The following is a 25,740-nucleotide window of genomic DNA, read 5'->3' as shown; positions in this document are numbered from 1 at the left end:
TCTGTAAATCTGTCTGTTTTTAACTGTAGTCTTGCAGTAATTATGTTCCAACAAAGACAGCCTTGAGCCAGTTTTTACACTCCTTTACACTGGGAGAAAAAAAAAAAAAGCAGGAACCAACCGGGCAAAGATGAGACAGGCACATAACGTCCTTATAAAATATGATGTAATGCTGTAGATTAATCAAGTATATAACTTCCATCCATCCATTCTCTTCCACTTATCCATTTCATGGTCACAACTGGAGCCTATCCCAGCTGCCATAAGGTCAGAGGTGGGGTACACCCTGGACAGGTCGCTGTATAAACATCTACTCCAATAATATGCAACGACCACAGTAGTACTATTAATCAAAATACACCATGTTTCATGACACTTATTCATTTATTCTCAGGTACATTCTGGCACTGATACCAGAATGTACTTTGATTTTCTTTTTTTCTTTTTTTTTCTTTTTTGTTTCTGAATGAATGAATAACTTTTCATTGCTCTTTAAGGAAATCTCTCAGCACAGTAGTGACACACACACACTACAACTGTCTGTAAATTGTGCTACGTTTGTATAGTGCATGGTTCTTTGTTATTTTATCTGCACGATATAAGTACAACAGTTATTTGATCTTTTTCACCACTACCTGCATTCCAAATATTGCAGGTGTGTGGTGGTTGTGAAACATGTATGCCAGCCTGGCCACCCCACTGAGAATTTCCTGGCTCCGCCGCTGGATTGCACGTGAGCACGGGGTGGGTGATCCCCGCACCCTCCCCGTCCTATCGGAAACGTGTACATGGACGGACACGTTTGCGGGACCAATCGAGATTTCCGAGTTCAGTCTGGAACCACCCCTTAAAAAAGTAAACGAGGGACTTGACGGAGGCCGATGTGCAAAGCCTCTCTTTTGTTGGCATGAAACTCCACGTGAGAAGGCTTACGTAAAATCGTTTTTGACCAATCAGCTCCTGCTTACTAGAACCGGAAGTTGTACGCCATTGGCATTTTCCTTAAAGCAAGACTTGACCAGCGTTTTTATAGGCTACAAAACAAACCTTATATTAACGTTTTTAAATTTCGAAGTGTACCTGTCGTTAAATTGGCAAGATGAAACACAACTCGAATGTCCCAGCTTTCCTCACTAAATTGTGGACGTTGGTCGAGGACACAGACACCAATGAATTTATTTGCTGGAGTCAGGTAAAGTTAAAGCTGCATACAGCTAGCATGCTAGTTTTAAATTCCAAAGCAAACAAAACATTTAGCTAGCGAGGAAACCTTAATTTAAAAATCGGTAATCAAAATTAACAACAGGATGTGATCATCCTTGATTTTCATAACATGTATTCGACAAATTGCATTGTGCAAAGCTAAAAACAAACTATTAGCTAGCCAGTAATTTTTCTTTGCTGCGTGTCTGCTGCTTAGCTAGCCTACGCATACAGAACCAGTCCCTGCAGGCGAGGGTCAGTTTCAAATTTTGGCCTCTACAGGCTGATAATTGTGTTTGTGTGTAATTACATACACGCTAAAATAGTTCCAGTTGTCCTTGAAGGTGCGTTCTCACTGTCGTAGTGTTGATTTTTTCCAGGAGGGCAACAGCTTTCTAGTTTTGGACGAGCAGCGCTTCGCCAAAGAGATCCTCCCCAAGTTTTTCAAGCACAATAACATGGCCAGTTTCATCAGGCAGCTCAACATGTGTAAGAATGCTTTCGTTACCTCATCTTAGTCTGTAGCTGTCAAAGCAAACGCATTCTGCTTCTGAAAAGTGTCCTTTTTTCTGCTGAATAAGTTTGTTTGAATTTGGCTTTTTGTGTATTAGACAGCAGCTACGCAGGTGCTTGGTAAGTAGTAACACACATGTCAGTTCACTTCATTCATTTCTGTGCAAAGATCACAATCAGGTTATTGTTTAAACACCCATCCACTGGACCACCTAGCAAAAATGCATGGATAATATCAAGACCGCCATTGATTACAACTAATTTGTAGATTACTTTCATAGTTGTTTGTTATATTTTTGTTTTTTCACATTTTAAGTTATTATAGTCAGATTTAGAGGTGGGAACCATGGAGTAGGCTGCGATACATCAATTCATGTCCTGTGGCATTTATCAGAGTCACATGCCATGGTCGTAATAAAGCTGTTAGCTTCACTACAAGTGTAGAGTGAGCTTCAGTCTTTCAGATACTCCATGCACCTTGTTGGTGAAGTTGTCCCTGAAACTGTTGTTCTGTGACATATCATAAAAGCTTTATGACGGCATTCCGTTTGTCCTCCTTTTTTGTAGGTACCCCCTTATAAAGGTTAATGAAGTGTTAAGTAAGTGAAACTGATAGGGTAGTGTGTTTAGAGCAGTTGCATTTTTTAAAAAAAAAACGTATGTTGCTTCATCTTATTCATGACCTTATTGCAAAAGCAATCAGTATGATGTATTATTTCACTCCTAGTCTCATTTCCTTATCACTTGGGATAATTTTAGAGACTGCTGGATAGTATAGTAACCACATGGCATACTGCAAGTATTACCTGCTTCTTAGGAGAGTCTATTCAGTGCCGTGCTCAGTCACTGGCTAGGTAGTGTTCTGTAGTTAACAAAAAGAGTGTACTTTATGTACTTCTAGAATATTTACACTATAATTAATAATATAGGAGACACATAGTTCAGCAGTCTTTCCTGGATAAATATGGGCAAATATATATTTTTCCTTAAGGTTTTCAATATTATAATAAAGTAATATTAAACTATCCTGGGATGTTTGGATTGTTTTTATAGAAGTTAACATTGCACATAAACCATAAAATAACATTCAAGCGACTGGTGGGTGAAAGTAGAAAGAATTTAAGATAAGTGAGGGGAAATGTAACTCTGTTAACGCTCAGTTGGAAAATTGGACAGTGATTGAATAACCATAAAAAGCCCCAGTCCTTTGAGGTGAGCATCAGACTGTGACACCTCGTTCACCTTGTGGTAGTCTACACTGAACCATATAGACCCATCTTTCTTCCCTAAAAGAACTACGGGGCTACAGCAGGCACTGTGTGACAGTTCTGTGACTCCCATTTTCAGCATTTCTACCAATTCTTTCTGAACAGTTTTGTCTTTTATGTTCAAGTAACCTGTAGGGCAGTGAACGCACCGTTAGGGCAGGGCATGTTTCTAAATGCCATTGTATTCAGGGTTAGGCCATAGTACCTGGTACCAGGTACTAAAATAGTACCTCCAAAGTGATCTGAGAAGGTAATGAAATCTGGTGTAAAAAGACTCATTGGCTAGTCAGTGGCGTCACTCGATGAGTCATGAGAGAGTCTTGTTCCCAAAAATCAAAGCTGCCATTTTTGAAACCCAGCAACAAGGAAAATGGCTAGAAAAACAATGCTGTGGTCGTCGAATCTGACGAAAAGCCACATAGCGAGCAGCAGGTAACTTGTCGCCTCGACGTCCACCTTTGTTGTAGCGTTTGTGTCGCATACTAATAACATCAAGGGACGCTTGGCCGTGTTGCCGTAATGACAACCAGTCATTGGGTTGTAATGTGCCATATAGAAAATAATTTCCCATCTGCTTTTCAGTACCAACAACTGGTTGTGTTTTTCTGCGTGCGCATGTCATGTCTCACTCGATATAATATGTCCCTAGTCATTACAAAATGTGAAGTTGTCAGCGTTCCATCAGGGCGCACCGTTTGACCATCAGTTTTCATCACGTGGTCAAAGGCTGAGTGTATCATCCATGGAGTGAATTATTGGAACTGGGCGGGTCTCCTGTGGGTCTCAGTGGTGGCTCTTCCCCTGAGCGAGTGTCCTCGGGTCACTTGTCCAGTTTTCTCAAATGTATTTATTTTATTTTTTTTATTCTTAAAAGAAATGCTGCACCCGATCCTGCCAACTTTTCAGTTCATAGCTCTTCGAGAATCACCTTCATATTGCAAAAATATTGTTTTGTCTTTCAAACTGTTAACTTTTAATAAATTCAACAAAATTTTATTTTATTTCTATTGTCCCAAATCACAGCAGCACTTGCTTTTGTTTTTATACTGTAAGGTAAATACCTTAGAATAATAGGGTAATTAGTGGAGCTCCCGCCAGGCATCGAGTCAGTCACGTGACTACAAACTATGGACTTAGACGGGGCAAAAATCACAAAACACTGAAATCTATGATATAATTTTTAGTTTTTGATCGTATGACTGTACAAGTGTCAGTATATTGTATATATACTTGAAATCCAGGGTCAATTGATTGTTTGTTTTTCTTCCCTGTTCTTTGTGTCTGTGTGTAGATGGATTCCGTAAGGTGATGCACATTGATACAGGCATTGTGAAACAGGAGAGAGACGGTCCAGTGGAATTTCAGCACCCCTACTTCAGACAAGGACAAGATGATCTGTTGGAGAACATCAAGAGGAAGGTGGTGCCTTCCACCATTGTGTCATGTAAAAATGTAGCTAAAGTTACCCCCATGATTCAGACAGCTGCCAATATCTACGAGTCCCAAACCTTGATGACTTAAAAAATTGATTGTTGTTTGTCAAAAACATCCTCCTGCTCCTTGGAAACCTCCTGACCTTCACCATCATATTTTTCAAATGTATACAATTTCATTAGGAGTCTAAATGTAAGATGCAAATGACAGCTTCCATTGTCTTCTAGTTAGGTTTAGAGAAGACACTTTCAAGTTTGTCAGGGAATTTGTTTTAGTCCATTTGAAATTGTGTGCTTCTTACTGATAAACTGAGGCTGCTGAACTAAAGTTCCATGATATGAGAGTTCTGACATTTTACCACTAACTGTAAAACAGTGAAGAGTAACATAAGAGGGTATAATCCTTAGTAGCATAAGGAACAAATGTTTTTACCCTTCAGCTGTGAAAAGCTCATGTGGTATTGTCACCCTGCGGGGCGGGCTGGCAACATGGACACGCCAATTTGTGAATGCAATAACCCAAGAAGGAAGTCACCTAGGGTTTTGAAATTGATGCCATAGATGCATCTACTAAAAATCATGGAGCAGTTAAAATCTTAGTGACCTCGACCTCAAGGTCAAGGTCAGAATTCAAGTTTTCTGAAAATCAGGTGATTGCTAACAAAGTGATGTAAGATTTTGAAATTGATACCATAGGTGCATCTACTAGGAGGCTGAGGAGTACCGCTGGCCAGCACCCATGTTTTGTTTTTTTCCTTATCTCTGGGGGATTTCCAGAAAATGCTAATGCAACGTGCAGCCAGACTCTGATAGTGTAGAAAGAAGCGCTGGTGTGAATGAGGCAAGTTGTGTTTTTGAGTGCTCAGGGTAGAAAAGCGCTATATAAGAACCAGTCCATTTCCATTTATCATACACACCCATGTGTTAAGAAGCTCCAGTCGATTGAAATGCTGCCTTTGTACAAATGTTTTAGGAAGTAAATATGGAACAAAGTATTTTGCAAACCATTTCCTTTTTTTCTGAATCAAAAAATGATTTTCAGTCAGAAAATTCAAATGTCATTCCAAAATTATTTATTTTTTTTACATTTAGCCTATACCACAGTCACATTTGGACCCCTCTGTTTGTTTAGTGTCATTACAAGGACAACAGTAACAACTGTTACTTCGCAAATAGTCTCAGCTGTGCTAAATCATCTCAGAGAGAGTTTGTTGATGAAACCATCTGCTCAGTCTTATGATCCATTGTGACAGATCACAACTTTGCTGTCCTTTAAGCACAAGACTTAGTCATGCTTTATGTTTTTCAGGTTTCTAATGCTCGACCAGAGGACAACAAGATTCGACAGGAAGACCTGACCAAGATTTTGGCAAGTGTTCAAAGTGTTCACAGCAAACAGGAGAACATCGATGCCCGGTTGGCAACACTCAAGAGGTGAGTGTAGGGCTTTAAACCAACAGATGCAAACCAACACATCTGGAGAAGTTGCATGTAAAGGTTTTGGTCAGTAAATAGTCATTTGTATTTCTTATTGTTATTGGTATCATTTTTTTAACACAACAAAAATACAGAAACCTATCACACCTGACACTATGTACATCCTGAACAGGTCACCATCAGTCACAGAGCTGGGTCGTGTAGCCTGCTGGATGAAGTGGTAGTTACATGTTAAAGTAACACCCAACTAAATAACAGGTTTCTTACCAGAAAGTTAAATTGTTCCATCCACTTTTAAAACATTGTTTCTTTTTTGCACATTGGCAGTGTTTCAAAGTGAATATTTCAAAGGCCATTGCGCATAAAAGCCTGTAATTTTCACTCGTCTTTCCTGCTATCAAAATGCACCAGGACCTGTAATTTAGTAGAAATGCGTCAAAAAATATACCTTTGAGATATTCCTGTTTGTGCCAGAACAAAGGCATGAAAACACATTTCTTAAAGTATTTTATATTTGAAGCTAAAATATATAAACTATATATGTTCCATTAAAATTGTTATGCAGATCAGAGACAGTTGAGCAGTAAGCTTGTGCTGATTTGAGATGTAATAACCCGATTGTGTTTGATCAGTGTATCAGGAAGGAATTCTTACATGAATGCAAGACTGTGTAATCGAATACTGAATCTTACAGGTGACAGCTGGTCCTGTAGTCCAATCTGTTGATTGCAAAAATCATCTTATTTTTCAGAGAGAACGAGTCTCTGTGGCGAGAGTTATCAGATCTGAGACAGAAACATGCCCACCAACAACAGCTCATCAAAAAGGTCAGCATTCATATGGTTTGGAACTGTATTCATAAGTTATGATTTTATCTTCATTAGATTATACTGAATTTAAAGTTGAACTTCTTTTGCAATAAATGTCTTAATATTATGCCTTATTATTCATGTTATGTTGTTGATATGTTATTAAAAGACTCTTTCTAATTACTTGCTACATTGAAAGCTAAACTGAGTTTTTTAGTGATTTATCCAGTTTCTTTTACCACCTAATTTTTCAGCAGCCAGATGTAAAGCCTTTATCAACATGTATTAAAAATACAGAGATGAAAAGCGATGAAGTGTTCATGTCAGGCTTGAATTTTTCATACTGCTCTTTTTTCCAGTTGATCCATTTTATTGTTACATTGGTGCAGAACAACCGCATCCTGAATTTAAAACGTAAAAGGTGAGTTTACAGTGTTAATTCTTTACAGTAAGTAGCTATACATATTAAATGGACTTGTTCTGATATAATGCATTTCTGCTCTGCTGTAAGTGCTTACTTGGGATTAGTATCTTGCCCATGCAGACTGGTACAGTAAGGAATCAAACCACAAACCTTGTGATTAGTAGATGACCACCCCTATACTAATAAGTTGCCAAAAACCTTGTGTGTTAAAGATAAATAAATAGTAACAAAAGTAATGGTCAAAATGTAATTTTGGAAGTGGGGTTGTCAGTTTTATGTATCAGTAAGGCGTATGTGATAAAAATAATTCACTAGTATAACACTAATATCATACTAATAAAGTTACTGTTGTAGGTGTTTCAAAGTGTAACTTTTTGTGAGTTTAAATTATACAAATGATAAAGCTGCTTTTTTATTGATTACTAGTGACAGAAAATATTAGTTTGGTTTTCAGCAAAGGGTTGGCCATTAAATACAATGGTACAACAAATAAGAACTTTTAACAATAAAGCTGTTTTCCAAAGGACTACCATATCACAGTTTTTGTTTTTGTTTTTAAACAGGCCCATTCTGATGAATGGCAATGGGAAGAAGCCCAAATTCATTCACCAGATCTATGATGACAAAGTGTGTGTTGAACAGGTCAGTAAAGAATGGTTACTGTTCACATTATGCTTTTCAAAAGTATTGTTTTTAAGTGCTGCCTTAAATAAATTGGAAGTCTAGTGATACCAGAAATGTTTCCTGTATGATTACCAATACAGTAACTCTGAACCCAATACCCAACTTGGTACCACAGCAGAAAAATGAAAATTTCTATAATGTTAGCCATTGCAAACATTTTAGCTAACTGAACATAGTTAATTTTACAATCACAATGGTAACGTGCGTTTCAGGATAACAACACCAAGTACTATCTCATTAACAAGTCAATCACGAGCTGCTGCTCTTGTGGGTCTCTTTAATATGTAGTTTTTTATGTGGCTGGCCTTAGTCTTCAGCATGTAAGGAGGTAGGCCAAATGTTGCTGTAGCTGACTTGCAGCAACTAACCAAAGCAATACAAGACAAGCGACAGACTTCCTGTGTTGACACAGGTTCTTGGCATTTAGTTTGAAAGTCCTGATTGTAATTCAATTAATCTGATGGTCTGATTCATTTAGAGAGGTACTAAGTTTTTCCATGTAAGAATGAATGTATTTATTAACTTTTTGGTCAAATTAGAGTAAGAGAAGTATATTTATAACTACAAGCCACAAATCCTGTCATACAGGCACTTCATTCTCTGTCTAAGTACTTTGCCAAGCACACAAACACTCACTATAAACTGATGCTTTGGGGCAGTTCAGGGACTCAAACTAGAGGAGCCAGTTTGAATCACTCACCTTCTAATTTAATAGAAAGTGTGCTGGATGTCCTGAGCAGTAGTCACCCTAAATTATCAAATACAAATTCAAAACAGTTTGTTTTATTTTTTTTGGATGGATCCCAGTTTTGTTTTTCTTTGCATACTAAGGTTTTAAGTTGTATTTGTAGATGCAGTGAAGAACTCCTGACCGTTGGTCACAGATGTGCTTGTACAGGCAGTGATTGCCACAGCAGAACTGTCTACTCTTGAGGCTGTGGCTCTAAGTGCCTAAAGTTATTGACTATTCAAAATTTGCTTTTATCTTTTTCTCTGCGTACAGATTTAATTCATCTAAGACTATGAACAACAGATGATGATATTCCCAAATTCTTTGCAATTTAAAGTTGAAATGTTCCGCTTTAAGGGTTTTGTTCACCTTGCCCCAATATTTTTTTTTAGTGTGTGTGTGTGTGTGTGTGTGCGTGTGTTGTCCTAAAGTTGAGCATTGGCATGTTGATTATATCATGTTGTAAGAGCTCTGTAAACAATCTTTTCTAAAGTCATGAATCTCTCTGTGCCCCGTGTTAAGTCCTCTGTCAGTAGTATCAATGGCGTAAAGGGTTCCGAGCTGTCTGATGATGTCATTATCTGTGACTTGACTGAGAATGATGGAGAGGTAACGTCGGAGATCACAGAGGAGTCACAAGCCTACGAGCAAGCGTAAGACGATTTACCTAAGACTTCTTGAAAGGCATTAGCATTCTGCCCTTTTAACATCAGATGGTAACATCTTAACAGCTGTAGTAGAGGTGTGCTTTGCTCTACCAAGTGCCTTTGAAGATATTTGAATTGGTATTCCAACCTGCTACAATGAGCAATTGAATAGTCAGTTTGCATCAGCAGTGTCTTCACTTGGCTCACACTACAACCCATCAGCCTGATGTCTTCTGTTTTTTTATTTATATATATATATATATATATATATATATATATATATATATATATATATATATATATACATACACATATATATACACATATATATATATATTAGTAGTTGTGAAAGACTGATGCACCATTCTCCCAACCCTTTTGAACACTGTTGTTTACATCAATTACATCCTTTGTGGACATAAATGATTCCCCAAATACTTATTTGGGAAACTAAAAAAGCAGTTCTGCATGGCATGATCGCTTCATATGCATCAAATAAAAACACACAGAACAAGAAATCAAATGTGAAGCAAAAAAAATGACAGAACTATAAATCTATTTGCAACCAATCAGTTTGAAAAAAGCTTTGTGAAATAAGGAAAAATAATACGGAATTAAACTCATTGTTAAAAATGAGGTCCACAGATTCCAGTACAATTAGGAAAAACAGGTAAATACCTCGCAGATCTTATCTTTCTGATGTATTTCTATTCCTTCGCGGGCCCTTAGATCAGTCGACCAGCTGCTTTTGGTTGTCCCAAAAATCGAGCTTTTTCACTTGTGGCTCGTTTTCACCTCGTCCTGTTTTCCTTTTTGTATGTCCTTGTCTTGTGTTATTGTTGCTTTGCTAAAAAAATAAAAAAAATTTAAATAATGATAATAAATTTTAAAAAGAGGAAAACAACACACTTCACTTTCAACATTTGATATTTTGTTCATTTTTCAACAATGCAACATTGTGTTGTTAATTTTGCCACTAAATATTTTACTTTAAAGACTGGTAATGTATATGGCAACCAGTGCCATAAATTCTTTGCCAGTTAAGTAAAATGACAATACACTGACTTTAGAAAGTTGTGTTTAGGTTAAGTTTTAAATATATTCATATAGTTAAATATATTCTATATGTTTTCCTTCAGCGATGTCGAAATTGTGGAAGTAGAGCTCGAGAACTGTCCAGTGCTTCCAGCTGAAACAGAGGTGTGCACCACCATTACAGAAGGCCTCAAACATACTGAAGCTGTGTCGGCAGCCGCAGCTGATGACAGTCAGAGGAGCAGCACTCTAGACAGCAGTGGAACAACTAGTAGTGCCCTACGGCTTAATAAACCCTCAGTACTGAGTCTTGAGGACCCCGTGAAAATGATGGATTCCATCTTGAATGAGAATGGAGCAGCAATATCACAGAACATCAACCTGTTGGGGAAGTAAGTTTGAACCGAAATTCTCACTGAATTTTGATGCTTCATTGGTTGTTTAGATTGTGAGACTTTTATTTTTAAATAAGACTATCGATCCCTTTCAGATGTTTACAAAACATTTAAATGGAGCACTGAGCTGATGTGGAACTGATAGCTGACTGGTTACACTGAGGTCATCTCTTGGTTATAAGATACTCTGTGACCCAGATCCTTCTGTGCGAAAACTGAATGAAAAACTGTGATCTTCCAAACTACGTGGGGGATCATCGTAGTGTAATACATAGTCAGTTAAACTGGTGTGTGAATACGGGTCACTCTAATGTTGTTGGACCCTTGTGGCACCCTTATGGAGTCTTTTACTGATGATTTGGTAAGAAACGTGAATGTTAGTAGCCAGGTAGAGGTCATTTTGTCGGCCTCTGGCAGTGCTCCTCCTGTTCTTTGCACAAAGAAGCAGACATTGGTCTTGCCGTTGGGTAGATGCTGTCTTTTGTTATCTTGTGCACATTCTTGAGACTAGGCTGGGAGACATCAAAATGTCTTGTGATGGTGTATATAAAGGTGAGACAGCACTTTTACTGGGCTGCAGGTACCGTCTCATGCTACAAGCAGTGAAATGGACACTTAGCAAGAAGCAGAACTCAAGTAAAATTAGTTGGGAAGGATGGTCTGTGTCTACCACCTGTAAAACCACCTTGTTGGGGTTGTCTTGTGCACTTGTTAAGTACAGCAAGCTGTCTATACCTGAGGACTTGGAAGCTGCCAAACAAACACTGACAGGCTTTGCCAGCTGCTTGAAGAAGCAGAGAGATGGTCACCAGGAGAATAAACCAGATATTCTCCACTGGCCATCCAATATCTGGCATTTTGGCTAAGTCTCAAATATGTTTGAGACTTGGATGGCTAGAGGGCAAAGGAGCACGATACTGTTTTTTCTCACCAGTAGCTCTGACGTCACATGTAAACTGTGGATAGAGGCTGGGGTCAACCACACCAGGCAAGACCCCAGGAGCAGGCTGTGCAAAAATGCACTTGAGACAATCCAGCACATAACAGCAGGGAGCAAGATGCTAGCAAGCAAGGGCATACATGGAACCCCATAACCAAGAGACTGGCATAGTATACAGGGACATTTGTGAAAAGTATGGCCTGGATGCAGCTGTAGTGATGGATGTAGCTATACCGAGTGATTGTAATATGAAAGAAGAAGGAACATGAGAAGTATCAAGGCCTGAGAGAGGAGCCAAAGAAGTCCCCGTGGTAATTGGAGCACTTGGGGCAGTGACCTCCAGAATGGCTCCAGCCAATCCCGGCGACAGCCTCCAAGATCTCTGTCCGATCAGTTCATACTTTACAATACTGACCCTCATTTGCCAAGTGCACAAACAGTTTTGGTGTGCGCCTGCTGTTCAAAGGTTTTACTGCCAGACCAGACAAAAATTGGGCTTTTTGGCTACAGTGACATGTATGTTTGGAGGAACAAAGGTGAGGTTTTCAAACCTAAGAGCACTGTGTCAAGTCAAGGATGTGGTTGCAGCACCATGCCGTGGGACTGTTTTAATACCACAGGTCCTGGTACATTGCAAAAAGTTAATTCAGTAAGCTGCCCCCAGATTCTTCAATTTCACAATATCAACAACTAAATAGTTGACACACAACTGGACGTTTCCACGGGACAGTGATCGCAACGTTTCTGAAATATGTAAACTACGCTTTAAAGCTAGGTCTGCCCCAGGTAATCAAATAATTTAAATGAACTCTACCAATTCTGCTAGCCAAATATCGAGTAGCCTAATATCAAGTGAGAACTACACGAGAAGTTAAATTTAAAAGCTACCATTGGATTACATGTGCAGTATCAAATGCACCCTTCCCATGTTTGTAACATGTAATGTCTTAGCTTTAACAAAGCGTTATAGAAATGTCCATGTGGAGGCCAAAAAAAAGTCTTTCCTTTTCTGCCTGCTAGTTATTTATACTGGGTTTCTTTAGCTGTTTACCCAGGTCAATGGGTAAACAGCTAAAGTTCCCACAGCACATTGTAAAAACATCCCTCTGGCCAGACATGATCATTATTTCTGATGCCTCAAAACATCTGATCATGCTGGAACTCACAGTGCCCTGGTAAGAGCGGATCCAGGAGGCCAATGAGAGAAAACGCGCAAAGTACCAGGAACTACTGCAGGAATGCAGGGGAAGGGGCTGCAAGACTTTCTATGAGCCCATAGAAGTGGGTTGTAGGGGCTTTGCAGGACAATCACTCTGCAAAGTCCTGGGCCGACTGGGAGTGGCTGGGGCAGCCAAGAAGAGGGCTATCCAGGCTGTGAGCAAAGCGGCAGAGAAAGTCACAAGGTGGCTGTGGATTGAGAGGGCTGATCCATGGGTAGCTACTGGTACCAAGTTGGGGCGTGATCACCCCCGACTGGGTCGCCTGGGCGAGGGTGTATGATATTGCGAGACCTGAAACACCTGATGACCCCAGGACACATCACAGAAGATGCGTACCAGTGCATCCAAGAGATGTGTCTTGCATAGCCAGCCTGTCCTTGGAATAGCCACATAGTTCTCCAAACCCTTTCACTACAACAGTACCACTTTCTGCAAGGCAGCACAAATCACAGATTGTTTTTGGCAAGCCATATCAACTTTCACTGGAAATCAGTTATGGTTAATGTCGTGTGTTAGACTGGTCAGGCACAGTTTCCCAAGAACACTGATTACACTGAACCTTATCTTAGCTAATTAGCACATACCCTTGCTCTGACCTTCCAAGTTGGATTGACTATGTGCACGTTAGCATATGCTACTTCCGGTGCGGAAACTCCTGTGGGGAGCTTTGTTTCCGGTGTCCTATTTGCGCCCTGTTTACGGTCCAAAACAAGTTAAGCAAATGAATGAATCAAGCGGCGATTTACATTTCTATAGATGTCTTGGGCATTTACCCAATATATCTGTAAATGATGTTCATTGACTTGTCGATATTTTTTCCCTGCGCCTCAGAGCAAAAGAGAAAAGGGATTCAAATGTTATATTTCTCAGCTGTCCCTCGTTTATCGCGGGTGTTATGTTCTAAAAATAACCAGCGATAGGTGAAATCAAGTAGCCAATTTAATTTTTTGACGGTGCAAAACGTTTCGTGGACATCGTGGACATACAGTACTGCACTTCAGAGTCACACTGCTAGCGATCGATGCAGCGATTCTGTACTGTACAGGAGAGACGTCACGGAGGAGATCGTCTGCAGCGATCAGGACGCAGGACACAATGTGATGTAAAAAAAGCATGCAAACTTGCACTAAAAAATCCACAAAACAGCGAGGTGAAAGGTGAACCGCATTATAGTGAGGGACCGCTGTAATTTTGAAGGTAAGTCACAACATACCCTTCGTAAATACTAATGTATAGAAACCGTTACCAGCAATCATTCATTTTTTGTGTGGCTTTTTTTCACGGTTTGTTAACATGCTGTGTAGGTGTGTACTTGACTAGCTGATATCGACATAACGGGAAACATCTGGTTTGACTATTCTTCACCTGTAGTTTGAATGTTGAACATTTGCCTGTTTAAATCATAAGAACTGTCACTATACATAGATGTGCTTCTGAATGTGGACGATGTGTCTTCTGATTTTGTAATGCAGTTCTGCTTGTGTTGAGTGATGTAAACAACTGATCGATCTAAACTCTTTAAACATCAAAATTGATCATTCGATTTTTTTATGACACAACAGTGGTGAGTGTTCCCACCTTCTGCTCTTTGTAACTTAACGCGATCTTTCTGTTTTCGATGTTTGGACATGATTTTGGAGTATATCTTCGCAGTAGTGATTGATCGCAAAGTAAAGCTACCGGAAATGTACAACCCCACATCCGGTCTCAAACCAGGAAGTTAGCATTTTCTCGTGCACAGGGTCAATTGACCCATCCATACTGACAGTATATGTTGCTGTCTTTATGCTGTCTGTACAGAGTCATGGAAGCAACATTGTAAGGGAGCTGATTATGCACAAGATGCATATGTAACATTGTAAAAGCATCACATGTGATTTGCTGTTTTTAGTATTTTAAATACTTTGCTGTGTGCAGTATGCGAACCACAAATTCCCCAAATTCTAGACAGCTGAACAGACATGTACTACATTTAAGTGTCTAGTGTTGTCACATTTTAACTCTACAACTCCATGTTGGTCATGTGATCATGTGAATATGGTGTTCCATTTCATTCATTTTATTTAACGTGTGTGAATTTGTCTTTTTTGTTAGGGTGGAACTCATGGACTATCTGGATAGTATTGACTGCAGTCTAGAGGACTTCCAGGCCATGCTTTATGGAAAACAGTGTGGCATTGATTTTGATACTCAAGAGGTAAGATAGCATTATACACACACATCATAAACACCCACTTAGGTCATTGGTGGTTTCTAGCCTTAACACATCTGATCAGATGTGTTATCCAAAATTGGATAAGCTGACCATTGGTACTTCCACTGCTATAAAGGTAATGTAATGGGAGTATTTTGAGGTAAAAAGGAGCCATCCATTCATTTTCTGCTGCCTGTCCGTCTCTGGGTCACAGGAAAACCAAACCTACCTCTCCCCACCAACCTCCTCCAAGCTCTTCTGGGGGAGGGGGCGCTGAGGCGTTCCCAAGTTGGCTGAGACATAGTCTTGCCAGTGTGTCTCCTCTTAGTTTCGACATGCCTGAATCACCTCACCTAAGAGGTGGTTCTAGTCGAGTGTCTGACTCTGTTATCTCAGGGCTTTCGATTTGAGGGAGGACTTTTGTTTTAAGTCCTTCCTGAATGACCAAGCTGCTAACCTCTTCACGTTCTGGCCTAGATACTCTACAGAGCAAGCTTCTTTTTCTCTGCTTGTATCAACAATCTCATTCTTTTAGTCACTACCAAAAAGCCATGGCCATAGATGAGAGTGGTAACATAGATTGACTGGTAAACTAATAGCGTCGATTGCACACTCAGCAAGAAGAGACTGCAGCTGCACCAGTCTGCACGTGCCAGTTTTCTTCTCAGAGACACTTGCAAGTGTTCCACATATGGCAGCAGCTCATTCCCTGTCTGTAAGAATATTTGTTCTTGAACATGTAAATCTGTTCTCTAACTTCTAATTTACATCTATGCTGTTAGCTTTTGGCTGTTTTAAAGCTTCTGTCTTGTGATGTCACCCTTCAGGAGAATGTGCCCTCCAAAGGGAGCACAGCAGAGGTGAGCAAAGGGAGGAGTGAGGAAGATAACACAGGTAAAGATAAACTACACATTTAACCAAAGATAGTTTTAAATTAGCCAATGGATATATTGCAATTCCAAAAGGTACTGCTGAAATGAGTTAGATGCATATGGATGTCATTATTTTCTAAATTACAATACAACAACAGATGTACAGTAACTATGTACTTTCAGTATCCTGTAGGCAATTACTGGTTATTAATGCTATAAAGTTGTCACTGTTTTGTGCTGTAAATCTGTAATACAGACTGTTATAAGCAGTTACAAGCAAAACAATCTTCCTAAGATTAGTACTTAATTTGGTATGATACTACTGAAACATTACACTTTATTAGGGTTAATGATACTTCATATAATCCCAATTAGAATTAGAATTCAACTTTATTGTCATTGCACATGCACAGGTACAGGGCAACGAAATGCAGTTTGCATCCATCCAGAAGTGCTTTAGTGATATAGATATATTACAATATATATTAGCAATAATATAGATATGTAAGTATATTACAGAAATGGGTCTATTATGGTATGTTATAATGTACACGGTATGAAGTATGTTGTGAATATTCTATAACTATAAGTATGTACAGGCTGTAGTGAGTACAAACTATGTACAGGCTATGAACAGGATATAAATATGAAATAAAAAAACTATACAGAAATCTGAGATATACAGTTATACAGAAATGTGAACTATGCAAGTTATAAACAGTTGTAGGATTAAAAATTATCGTATGTACAGAATGATTATTTACACAGAACTATACAGTAGTGCAGTTAAGATAAGTGAGATATGTGGATAATTTCTACAGAGGCTATATAAAGTGCTAGTGGTTGTGAGTGGTGGTTCAGTCCATGTTATTATTGTGTGTTTGAGGGTACGGTTGTCCATTTTGTGTGTGTGTGTGTGTGTGTGTGTGTGTGGGTGGTTGTGGGTGTGTGTATGTCCAGTCCATGAGTTTAGTGTGGGTCAGATGTCAGGAGGCAGAGTTCAGGAGTCTGACAGCTGTGGGGAAGAAGCTGTTCCGGTACCTGGTGGTCTTAGTCCGGAGGCTCCTGTAGCGCCTCCCAGAGGGCAGGAGGGTGAAGAGTCCATGTGATGGGTGACTGGGGTCTTTGATGATTTTCCCAGCCCTTTTCAGACACCGCTTCCTGTAGATGTCTTTTATGGCAGGAAGTGGTGCTCCGGCGATGCGCTGGGCAGTTTTCACGACCCTCTGCAACGCCTTCCGGTCCGAGGCAGAGCAGTTCCCGTACCAGACTGTTATACAGTTGGTCAGGATGCTCTCGATGGTGCAGCGATAGAAGTTCACCAGGATGTCTGAGGACAGGTGGTTCTTCCTCAGAGTCCTCAAGAAGAAGAGGCGCTGGTGAGCCTTCTTGACCAGCTTGGAGCAGTTGGACGTCCAGATGAGATCCTCTGAGATGTGAACTCCCAGGAACTTGAAGCTGCTCACACGCTCCACAGCCGTCCCCTTAATGTGGATGGGTGGATGTGGGTCAGCATTCCTCCTGTAGTCCACGATGAGCTCCTTGGTCTTCTCTGTGTTAAGCAGCAGGTTGTTTGTGTCGCACCACTCAGCCAGACGATCCACCTCCTCCCTGTAGGCGGCCTCATCGTTGTCGTTGATGAGGCCAATCACCGTGGTGTCATCTGCAAACTTAATGATGGTGTTGGAACCATCGGTAGGTCTGCAGTCGTGGGTGAAGAGGGAGTAGAGGAAAGGGCTCATCACACAGCCTTGTGGTACACCGGTGTTCATCGTGATTGTAGATGAGCAGCGGTTATCCAGCCGGACATGTTGGGGGCGGTTGGTCAGGAAGTCCAGTAACCATTTGCACATGAGGGAACTGATGCCCAGGTCTGTCAGTTTCCTGATGAGTTGTGAGGGGTGGATTGTATTGAACGCTGAACTGAAGTCTATAAACAGCATTCTGGCGTATGTGTTGTTGTTGTCCAGGTGTGAGAGGACAGAGTGCAGTGCGATGGAGACTGCATCCTCTGTGCTCCTGTTCTGGCGGTATGCGAATTGGTGGGGGTCCAGGGTGGGGGGGAGACAGGATTTGAAGTGTGCTAGGACCAGCTGCTCTAAACACTTAGTGATGATGGGGGTGAGTGCTACTGGGCGGTAGTCATTGAGGCAAGATGGGTTGGAGTTTTTGGGTATCGGGACGATGGAGGTGGATTTGAAGCAGGCCGGTATCACAGCGTGGGCCAAGGACAGATTGAATATGTCTGTGAGCACTCCTGCAAGCTCCCCAGAACACGCTCTGAGAACACGCCCGGGGATGCCATCAGGACCTGCAGCCTTGTGGACATTGATCCTGCTCAGCACCGCTCCTACATCGGTGGGGGAGAGAGTCAGAGGTTGGTGGTCTGGCGTCACGTCTGCTTTGGTTGTGGGGTTCCCTCGCTCAAAACGAGCATAAAAGTTGTTGAGCTCGTTGAGGAAGGAGACATCAGAGGATGCGGGGGAGGGTTTGGTGGTCCTGTTGTCTGTAATGGTCTGGAGTCCTTGCCACATGCGTCGGGGGTTGGAGTTGGAGAAGTGTTCTTCTACCTTCTTTTTGTAATGGTGTTTGGCTTTTTTGATGCCCTTCTTTAGATTAGCCCTGGCTGTACTGTAGGCGTGTGCATCTCCTAACCTAAAGGCGATGTTGCGGGCCTTCAGGAGGAGACGAACATCCCGGTTCATCCAAGGCTTCTGGTTGGGGTACATGGTGATCCGTTTCTGGGTGGTGACACTGTCTGTGGTTTCGGAGATGTAATCCAGTACAGATGAGGCGTACTGGTCCAGGTCTGTGTGGGTGAACATATTCCAGTCTGTGTTTTTTAAATCTGTCCTGGAGCACTGCGTCTGTCCCCTCTGGCCACACTTTAATTGTCCTCACAGCAGGTTTTACACGTTGGATGAGTGGTGAATACCTAGGTGTGAGGAACAGTAGTGTGAACTTGCTGGTTTTATTTAATAAGCAGCTGATAAAGTTATGGAGTAATATCTAAAATTACAATTAATTAACAACTCTCTCTACCTGCAACATTGTGTCGCCAAATCGGCGTCAGAGAGCAGACATTCAAATATTTCACAAGTTTAGTTAGTGTTGATTGTTTGAAGCTCTTTTCTTTATGACGTGAGCAGATGATCATTAATGTTATGTTGTTAATAAAGTTGTGAAACATCCTTTACTTTTCCTGTGTTTTTCTTCATTGAACCAGATATATTTAAAGTTTGTTTTTTGTTGCTCCCCCCACAAGATAAGCAGCTGATCCAGTACACCACCTGCCCTCTGTTGGCTTTCCTCGATGGCTGTATTCCTCCTCCAGACCTGGATCTAGCCATAGACGGCAGCAGCACAGGCTCCTCAAGCACCCAACATGAGCCTTCTTCCAGCTCTGTGGCTTCTATTGATGCTGAGAGGTCATCAGAGATACTGGACACAAGCTTGGAGTCGAAGCAGGCACATCGCAGCTCGCTGATTCGCCTGGAGCCCCTGACGGAGGCAGAAGCTAGTGAGGAAACCCTCTTCTACCTATGTGAACTGAGTCCTGCTGGGCCTGAAGCTGATTCAGTCCAGCTTAGCAGAGTGTGAACACCGAGACTGCTTCAATCACAGACTGTATCCCTCAGTTATGTTAATACTTCCTCTCATCTCTGGAGTTCTTTTAAACAGCAGAAAATGAAGCGAAAATCCTCGCAGCTGCAGTTTGGACACATTTTTAGATTTATGACTTTGGCTTAGTCAGTCACTCAAAAGTCACATCTAATTACTCCATACGCATTCTCTTTGTGTTCTGTAAGGAAAACAATCCAGGAAAATCCTGGAAGGTGTGTTCGTCATCTGTGGGAGGGGCACAAAGAGCTAAATGAACTTCCACATTTCTGAAACTTGATCATTTTACTTTCAAGTTCTAGAACTTGAATTTTTTTTTTTCAAATCAAAGGTCTCAAATGTAAAAATAAGGCACAAAGTGGAGGCATTGTAATCACTTGTGTATAAGCTCGGTTCATCTCTGTGCTGCTGGATCCACAGACAGAAGAATACATTGGCTTTCGTTCCATCTCCTCTTCAGCGTCTTTGTAGTCTAAAGAAAACTGCTTCAGTTTTGCTTCTACAACTTTAGTGAGGATGAACAGTGAACTGTTGTATATAATTTAATAATCTATTTATTCTAGTTTTTGTTTATATTTGGCTTAATGTTTGTGCACAGAGCTTAGACTTTTCATTAAGCAACATTCCTGCGGATTGTGTTTTGTTTAGGGAACACCTCGGAAAGTAACTTGTACATTTACATTCAGTTGAATTCTGGAGGACTGGGGCAAACACTGGATTAAAAACAGAAACAGAGGATAATATTCAATCCTTCAGTCAGCTCATAGTTTTCATTCTCAGAACTGCAGACAGAAAAAATCTTGATGATAATATGTGAGTGGCTTTAGCATGTGTGCATGCTACAGATATGATAGATGTGGAAAGAATGCGCTGTGTCCACCCGACTACACACGAGGCATACAAAATATATATTGCGAAATCTGTCCTGCATTCCTTTAGCAGTATATAACAATAAAGTTGAGTTGTTGTAAGTGTCAGTGTGTTTTTTGGAACGGTGGTCATAGATTATAGAGAAGTTGGATTTCTGTTTTATCATCACCCGGCCGGGCAGACAGTAGCTCCAAAATGAGGCACAGTTGGTGCTCCTACTACAAATTCAGTGACAGAGGTCAAGTTTTCTGAACATTTTGTGAACGTGCTAACTGAAGAAGGAAGCCACCTACCATTTTTAAATTTATACCTTATTTATTGGGAGACTAAGGGGTAGCACTGAGGGCCAGCAGCATTTTAACCTTTTAGCATTTTGTACACAATAAGACAAATAAGAATATGAGAAAAGTAGAAATGATCATTGATTTCAGGAAGAAATCAATTATATCCTGGCATTGACTATCAAGTGGTTTTCTGTTGAGAGGCTCTCAGACTTCTGCGTTTTGGGAGTTAACGTCAGGGAGGACCTGATCTGGGAAATGCATACTGCTTGGCTAGTGAAGAAGGCCCAAAAGAGACTACTTTCTGAGGGTTCCCTGAAAAAGCTGCACAGCTCCCGTTGTTTCAATTAATAAAGTCCTTAAAGACCCATCTCACCCTGATCATGTACAGTTTGAATGTCTACCTTCAGGCAGATGTTTCAGAACAGCTTTTATTCCTCAGCCAATACCATGCTTCTGTTGTGCTGAAAATTGCACCTAAGTTTTGTTCAGTATTTCATTGCTACAATAACAACTATTCTGATTCTGAAAGAGTGTAGGTGTGTTCCATAGCACCATCTGCTGGATTAAATATTTATTGCAGGCAACCTGGATAAAGCTTAGAGAGAGACTGAACTACAACATCTGGACTAAATGAGTGATGAATGGTCTTTACATAACCAGCAGATGATGGAGTGCAAACTGAATGAAAGAGAAGTGTATATATTCCCATTAATTAGATGAGAACTACATATGATTGACTAATAGTCTGTCAAATGCTAAATTTTCTGATCTTTTTTGTAAGCAAGTATAAGTGGGAACACAGGAAATAAAAGCCAAGGTTTTGTTTAGGAAATAGAAGTGCTTGTGACAGTGGGAGTGTTTGTGTATTTGTATCTGAGGGCAGAAGGCACGGTTTACAAATTTTTCTACAGAATGAGAGGTTTTAGTAACATCAAAATTTAAAGAAAATTTGTAGAGGTACAGGTAAATGTTTCTGATACTCCCAGTATTCCAGGGGATCCTGTGTTCTGGATATGTTGCTCTCTGAGAGATATTGCTGGACTTTGGTGATGGCATTAGTGGTTGCTTTGGAGTTCTTCCACAACAAGCTAAAAAGTAAGAACTAAAGGCTGTCTCCTATCATCTTAGTTTTGCTTTCTACACAATTCCTATACAATTTGGCGCCTCACTGCAGTATGACACAGCAGCTGCACCAGTCTCATGGTTTTTCTTAAAGCGATACACGCAGTGATACGGGGAGTCACTGTTTTCTGCTTCATACACTAATGGCTTCTACAGTCACCATCACTACTGATGACTGTAGAGCTCATTTGAGTACAGTGAACTCATTGTCATGTTCAAGAAACTAGTTTGAGATGATTTAAGGTTTTGTGACATGGCGTGTTATCCAGCTGGAGGCAGTCTTTTGAAATGGATACACTGCAATCATAAAAGGAGGGACATGTTCAGCAACAATACTCAGACTGTGACATTTAAATGATACTCAGTTGGTATGTGCCAAAAAATATCCTCCACACCACACCAGATGAAGCAAGGCTTTTATGTTCAAGCCTAGAAGTGATAGATTTCGATATCACTGTTTTGTCACTGTAACGTTTGTCCTGTAAAGCATCCACAGGACACGGGTGTGGGGACAGCAATACCTTTATTAATACTGTGGTTTCAGGTTCACTGGGACACAGTCACTCCCGCTCTCTGCTGTCACGTCCACTCTTCCGCCTCCGACTGTCACTGCGAACATATAAAGAGTGACCATCATCTTCACTTCCCAGCACAGCTGTTCACCCCGCCCCTGCGCCACCCCGGGAGCTCACTGCGTCACCCCTCCTCTGCACCCGGCCAGAGACCACACCCACGCCACAGTCACATGATGCTAAACAGAAGCTGTCAACTCAGCTCTGTACAGTGGGCAATCATAATGAAGCAGTTCAACTTGTAGATTCAAGCTGCTCTGCTCTTCATACTTTTGGCCACCAGATGCCACCAGAGAGGACGGTGTCGAAAAGCTTCGAGTAACAAACCCTTTTTCAAGACGAGCTTCAGTGATTCAGAAAGCTTCATTTTGCCATCACTAATCTAAGGAGCTTGGAAAGAAAATTGACTGAAAGGAAAAATTCCAGGACCTCCTTAATCCCAATGACATCTTCTGTAGAGGAAGCAGAGTCTGGGTATGAGATTCTTGATAGGGAACCCTTCACCTCTGGTGTCCTCCACCCAGTGCATGGATTATCGCCATGTCAGGTACCATCTTACAACCACAGTGCCTTGCAACAGCCTCAGCAATGGAGGTGTTGAGCACGGTCCATTCAGCTTATTGTCTCCAGCCTCCTTCAAAATGATGTTAAAGTCATGCTGTTGAAATACTGTTGAAGGAACTGAGATCACCTTCTGTTGTAAGAGTGATCCAATGTTAGCATTCACACTTTAGTGAGAGGTGAAACAGATTTGACCTAAGGGACAATCTTTTTTTTTTTTTTTGTAACCAGTTAGAAGATTTTGGCTTTTATGAATAATAGGATGAAATCTCTATCAGTCATCTGCCACCCAGCTGATAGAGATTTCCTTTCCTGCAATAATAACACCTACAACTGAAATGGCTCCGACCCGTAAGGTCAAAAAGGGCATCGGAATCACTTTCACAGTGGAACAAAGAAATTCACCGCAGTTGCGATAATAATATGCGCATCCGCTGCAGCCACAGGTTTGGGTGGTCGTTAAAATGGAGAGATATCTGATGAGAAACATGCGTTGCATCTGAGACAAACGAGGCAAATGCTGATAATAAGCCAAAAAGGAAATACGATGAAGTGTATCTTGCTCTTGGTTTCACGGTGAATGTAATAGGAGATGAAAAGAGACCGGTGTGTATTTTATGTTTGAGAACTCTGGCAGTTGACAGTATGATGCCCAACAAATTAAGAAGACACTCAGAGACATTACACCCCAATGACATCCATAAGACACTTGACTTCTTTCAAAGAAAATTGGAGAATACCGTCAGCAGGAAAAAAATAAAAGCTCTAACCTGAGATTCTGCCGTTTCTGGCAAAATACATTTATATTTAAAAATCGACTCAGGATTTAATGAACGATATCGAGTTATTCAAACTAAAATCGATTGAACTCAGAAAATCTGTCATCGAAACCCACCCCTACTCAGTATGTCTGGGTTAGAGATCCATTTAATGCATCTGCACCTGCTGATTTTACTTCTGCTGAAGAAGACCAGCTCATCCAGATCACCTCTGACTCCACAGTCAGGCTGAGGGTGCAGCTCAAGCACTGAGTGAATCTGGCTGGTGTGGAGAGGGAGCATCCACTCATGGACAGAAAGCTGTGGGCATTCTGCTTCCATTTGGCACGTCCTACCTCTGTGAGATGGAGTGAGCCTCACTGAAAACAAAGTATAGATCTAGGTTGAACATTGAACATGACTTGACAATGGCGGTATCAAGCCTGCAACCACAGGCTCAGTGCAGCCACTACGAGTGACAAGTATTAAACTCTCACTAAATTATATATTTTTTCATCTCTGTTCATGAGTTTCTGGATTTCTTTTTTTATAAGACTAAGACTGAACTTTATTTTTGCATTTCTGGCAAAGTTCACATTCTGTGTAACTTGCTGCTTTTTTTAAGAAGTGGTGCAGACTGATGACACAGTCTAGTGACAAAAGTTACAAAGTTGTTTGAAATGAAAGTTGTTGTAGTCTGAGGTGGTAGTCTGTAGCACGGGGGGGGGGGGCACAAGGAACAGTACTTGCCCCTTTCCTCTTCAACCTGTACACTGCGGATTTCAGTTATAACACAGACACTTGCCATCTCCAGAAGTTCTCAGACGACACCGCCATTGTGGACTAGGCGTCAGAGGGGAACGAACTGGTATACAGGGGGGTCATCAATGACTTTGTCAGCTGGTGTGAACAGAACCATCTTCATATCAATTCCAGTAAGACGAAAGAGCTGGTGATTGACTTCTGCAAGAAGTCACCCCATATTACAGTGGTTCCCAAACTTTTTTTGCTAGGCCCCCCTTTGTTTTACAAGAAAAATGTTCCCCCCCCCGCACGCGCGCACACGCACGCACGTACAAACACATCCTCCAACCACACACACCCATATTTTGCTCCATTGCGGTTTATTTCACACCTCAAACATTTAGTAAACAATTAAGCAAATACAAGTAATCAGCAATAAATTACAGGTAGTAAGAAAATAAACTACTAACTGTTTTACGCTACGTCCACACCTACACGGGTATTTTTGAAAACGCAGCTGTTTCGTCCACACGTAAACGGCGTTTTGAATCACCGAAAACTGAGATTTTTTTAAAACTCCTTTTTTGCGTTTAGGTGTGGACGAGGAATACAGAGTTCGTCACGCAATGTCAAAGGTATGTGCCTTTTTCCACGTCACGCTGTGCGCCACGTTTTGTTTACATGAGATGAATTGCAGAATGGCAGATAGTCAGATTAACAGTATTTTGTCTCTATCTTCAGGTTTTACACGCTTACACAGGCAGTTACTGTCCCTCTATTTAGAAAGGCTGAGGCATCACGGTGTAATTATTTTACGTCTACTAAAAATCAAGAATGTGGGATACTGTTTGTCCGTGATTTGAAGAGCCCAGTGCTGCTCCCAACAAAGGGAAAACCAATTCTGCAGGGGAGACCTACCTCGGCACTTGTGCAGGTGAAGACAAAGGGAAGATATGCTTCACCATATTTTCTAGTCTTTGGCTTAGAATGAAGTTGGTTTGGAAACATATTCAGGAAGCATGTGGGGAATGATGTAAAAACTTTGAGAACCACTGGGGCTTTGACAAATTTGCTATAAGGAACACATTAAGCCATAAACTCATATACTGAGGAAATGCTTTAAAGAGGCCTAAGAAAAGACTAAAGCTGTCTTCTGTAACAAGTTCAGAGTAAAAATGTGTAAGCTCAGACTTAAATATGTCTGTTTTCCATGAATCCCGGTCAGTCTGTTGCCCAGTAAAAGCATGATTTATTATTTAATATTGGTAGCCAACTGTTTAATGATAGAAAATATTTTCTTTGATTGAGGGATTAAAGTAATTAGGCCTAGCCAATACTTTCCACGTACAGTTCTTTGTAAGAAATGGGCTATCAGACTATTTCTGCGTATTTTTCTTCCTTTTT

The 25,740-nt window shown here is 40.9% G+C and overlaps 1 protein-coding gene across 3 annotated transcripts; it reads left to right on the top strand.

Annotated features, from left to right (window-relative positions):
- The first annotated feature begins 900 nt into the window (after nucleotides 1-900).
- hsf2 (heat shock transcription factor 2) lies at nucleotides 901-20,396 on the top strand. 3 transcript variants are annotated; one of them, XM_084952842.1, is made up of 13 exons: nucleotides 901-1,192; nucleotides 1,584-1,692; nucleotides 1,819-1,836; nucleotides 4,276-4,403; nucleotides 5,727-5,851; nucleotides 6,606-6,681; nucleotides 7,023-7,084; nucleotides 7,651-7,729; nucleotides 9,024-9,154; nucleotides 10,288-10,575; nucleotides 14,833-14,935; nucleotides 15,760-15,826; nucleotides 18,783-18,995. In XM_084952842.1, the coding sequence occupies exons 1-13, from the start codon at nucleotides 1,100-1,102 to the stop codon at nucleotides 18,815-18,817; spliced, it is 1,314 nt and encodes a 437-aa protein (XP_084808968.1). In that variant the 5' UTR covers nucleotides 901-1,099; the 3' UTR covers nucleotides 18,818-18,995. The 3 variants fall into 3 exon arrangements, with proteins under 3 accessions (XP_084808968.1, XP_084808966.1, XP_084808967.1); XM_084952840.1 differs by lacking the exon at nucleotides 18,783-18,995 and adding an exon at nucleotides 19,070-20,396 and having other exon boundaries at nucleotides 906-1,192; XM_084952841.1 differs by lacking the exons at nucleotides 1,819-1,836; nucleotides 18,783-18,995 and adding an exon at nucleotides 19,070-20,396 and having other exon boundaries at nucleotides 912-1,192.
- The last annotated feature ends 5,344 nt before the right edge of the window (nucleotides 20,397-25,740 follow it).

The sequence above is a fragment of the Perissodus microlepis genome, chromosome 15 (genome assembly GCF_051167445.1).
Source record: "Perissodus microlepis isolate ML-2025 ecotype Zambia chromosome 15, ASM5116744v1, whole genome shotgun sequence".
Classification (NCBI taxonomy): Eukaryota; Metazoa; Chordata; class Actinopteri; order Cichliformes; family Cichlidae; genus Perissodus; species Perissodus microlepis.
Note: the sequence above shows the minus strand (reverse complement) of the source record. Positions and strands in the feature narration are given on the sequence as shown.

Bases quoted from the DNA above. Each gene is read 5' to 3' on its own strand.
- hsf2 (XM_084952840.1), top strand. From the start codon at position 1,100: ATGAAACACAACTCGAATGTCCCAGCTTTCCTCACTAAATTGTGGACG. The intron at 4,404-5,726 runs GTGGTGCCTTCC...TATGTTTTTCAG, and splicing joins TGGAGAACATCAAGAGGAAG to GTTTCTAATGCTCGACCAGA. The intron at 15,827-19,069 runs GTAAAGATAAAC...TCCCCCCACAAG, and splicing joins GAGTGAGGAAGATAACACAG to ATAAGCAGCTGATCCAGTAC.